Raw genomic sequence first — 2,189 nt, 5'->3', positions numbered from 1 at the left:
TGCCTTAATTCCCATCTTTCCGAGCTTGAATAGCTTCTTGCACAAAATCCACTGTGCCTCATGTATGTTCCCTGGTACTGGTTTTAGCCATGGAGAAAACTCTTGGCTGGATAACCAATTTTGTTACATTTACACTTGCTCATATTTTCCAGACAAAAAGTAAATGGCGCATCTCCCAAATGTCGGGAAAACAACAACGCTTTTATTGGTTCCGCTATCAAATTCAATGCCTTTTAAGACTTTTTAAGAACCCGCGGGAACCCTCTTATAAGATTTATATTAATGTAGGAAGAAATGCTGCTGTTCTCTTCAAAAAAACAAAAAGTGTCCTGATGCTCACATTAAGCATAAAAAAGAGCATGCATATTTTTGCATAGGACCAATGACATCAGAGCAATGAAACTGAAGACCAATGGTGTCCCTACCAAAGTTGAAATCAAACCTACGCCCTTGGTTTATATCAGTGCACGAATCTTACAAGTAAATAGGCAGAACTAGCTGGCCATAACCAGATGGGGATCAGGACCATGCCACATAGAGAGATCACATAAACATGCATTATAAAAATGTATGGGTATTTTATAGATTACTTAGTAGACTAGTGTCTTTTAGAGAAAACACCCACTGCCTGATACACAGGGAGATCATCTACTTTGCATATGGAAAATGCAACCTAATGAAGGGAGACTGAGCCTATGAAATAAACTGATTTAATCAAAAGACTTCTTAGCAGGGCTTTATGAAATACCCCTTCTGAGAAACAAGCTTACACCTTCTTACCTCAGTGAGTTTTTGTGTAATCAGTTAAATCAACACTTTGAGTGAAACACGCACCGCAGATTTCACACAAATACATCTTCTTTACTGTGAGTTCTCATATGTACAGTCAAATGACCTCCTTGACGAAAGTTTTTTCCACAAGTCGGACATGAGAAAGGCCTCTCATCTGTGTGAGTTCTGATGTGTCGAGATAAATTTCTCTTATCACTAAATGGCTTTCCACAAGTTAAACAGGGAAAAGGCTTCTCACCAGTGTGAGTTCTCATGTGCTGAGATAAGGTTCCATTATGCCTGAAACTTTTACCGCAGGTCAGACAGGAAAAAGGTTTTTCACCTGTGTGAGTTCTTATGTGTTTTTTTAAAATCATTAGTAGGGTAAAACTTTTTCCACAAATCACGCAGGGGAAAGGCTTTTCTCCTGTGTGAATTCGGTTGTGAACAGTCAAATGACTTTGTTGCCGAAAACTTTTTCCACAGACTGTGCACAAGAAAAGCCTTTCTCCCGTGTGAATTCTCATGTGTTCAGTTAAATAAGTACGAGCTAAACGTTTTCCACAAACTTTACAGGAACAAGATGTGTGTTTATTTTTCTGTTCTTTTAGTCTAAGGTTGTCTCCGTTGTCACTTCTACCCCCATCGCCATTTGATCCTGAACCCTCAGCATCAATTATTTTATTATACTGGTTTTCATGCAGCTTGTTGCTGTTTGCGTCCGTTCCTCTTTCCTCATAAGTTATAACAAAGGTATCACTCTCCTGCTTGATTTCAAGCTCTTCCTCTAGATTGATGCAGAGTTCCTCCTGTTCATCCTTTATCTCTGTAGATTCTGGTACCCCCTGTTCCACTCTTCTTTTCAGAAATTCTAGTTTCGCTTGATCCTCTTTTAGCTCCCAAGGCGCTGCTTTTTGATTATCCGTTATCGTGGGTGATGCTGGTTCCACCTGGTATTCGACAATCTGTATTGCTTCACGTTCATCTGGGTTTTCTTCTCCCCCCACAGGATCTAGTTCTTCGTTGTTTAGTTGAATCTGGAGAGGTTTGACTGTTTCTTGTCGGTATTTTAATTGTGGAGGCCCTGGTTCCTCTTGGTTGAGTCTTTGCTGGTTGCAGAAACAATGGTGAAGATGAAGTCTATCCTCCCTTTGCACAATTTGCTGTTGGCTTTCTGAACAGGAAAAGGGATGAAATGTTTATTAACATTGTTAGGTTTTATTATTTATACATCATGTGCATTGTTATTTTGTTAGTCAGATTAGACAGAGCAGAAGGCCTTCCTTCACATTGTGGATGTCACGGTGTGTACGGAGGTCATCTAATCGGGACAGCCTTCGTGTCTTTAAGAATACACAGGATATGGGCACATCTTGGAGCCGGTCTGAGAGGAGAGCTACAGTATCTGTAACCCTGAA

General features: G+C 40.2%; 1 protein-coding gene across 1 annotated transcript in view; it reads right to left on the bottom strand.

Annotated features, from left to right (window-relative positions):
* Positions 1-132: 132 nt before the first annotated feature.
* Positions 133-2,189, bottom strand: part of LOC107083653 (zinc finger protein 248-like) — a 4,805-nt gene continuing 2,748 nt past the window's right edge. The window contains exon 2 of the mRNA XM_015373025.1: positions 133-1,945. Coding sequence (XP_015228511.1) covers positions 843-1,945 — 1,103 coding nt within the window. The 3' untranslated portion in view covers positions 133-842. The remainder of the gene's footprint in view (positions 1,946-2,189) is intronic.

Source organism: Cyprinodon variegatus, unplaced genomic scaffold (genome assembly GCF_000732505.1).
Source record: "Cyprinodon variegatus isolate N-32 unplaced genomic scaffold, C_variegatus-1.0 Scaffold80, whole genome shotgun sequence".
NCBI lineage: Eukaryota > Metazoa > Chordata > Actinopteri > Cyprinodontiformes > Cyprinodontidae > Cyprinodon > Cyprinodon variegatus.
The sequence above is the reverse complement of the archived record's forward strand: the minus strand, read 5'-3'. Positions and strand labels throughout refer to the sequence as shown.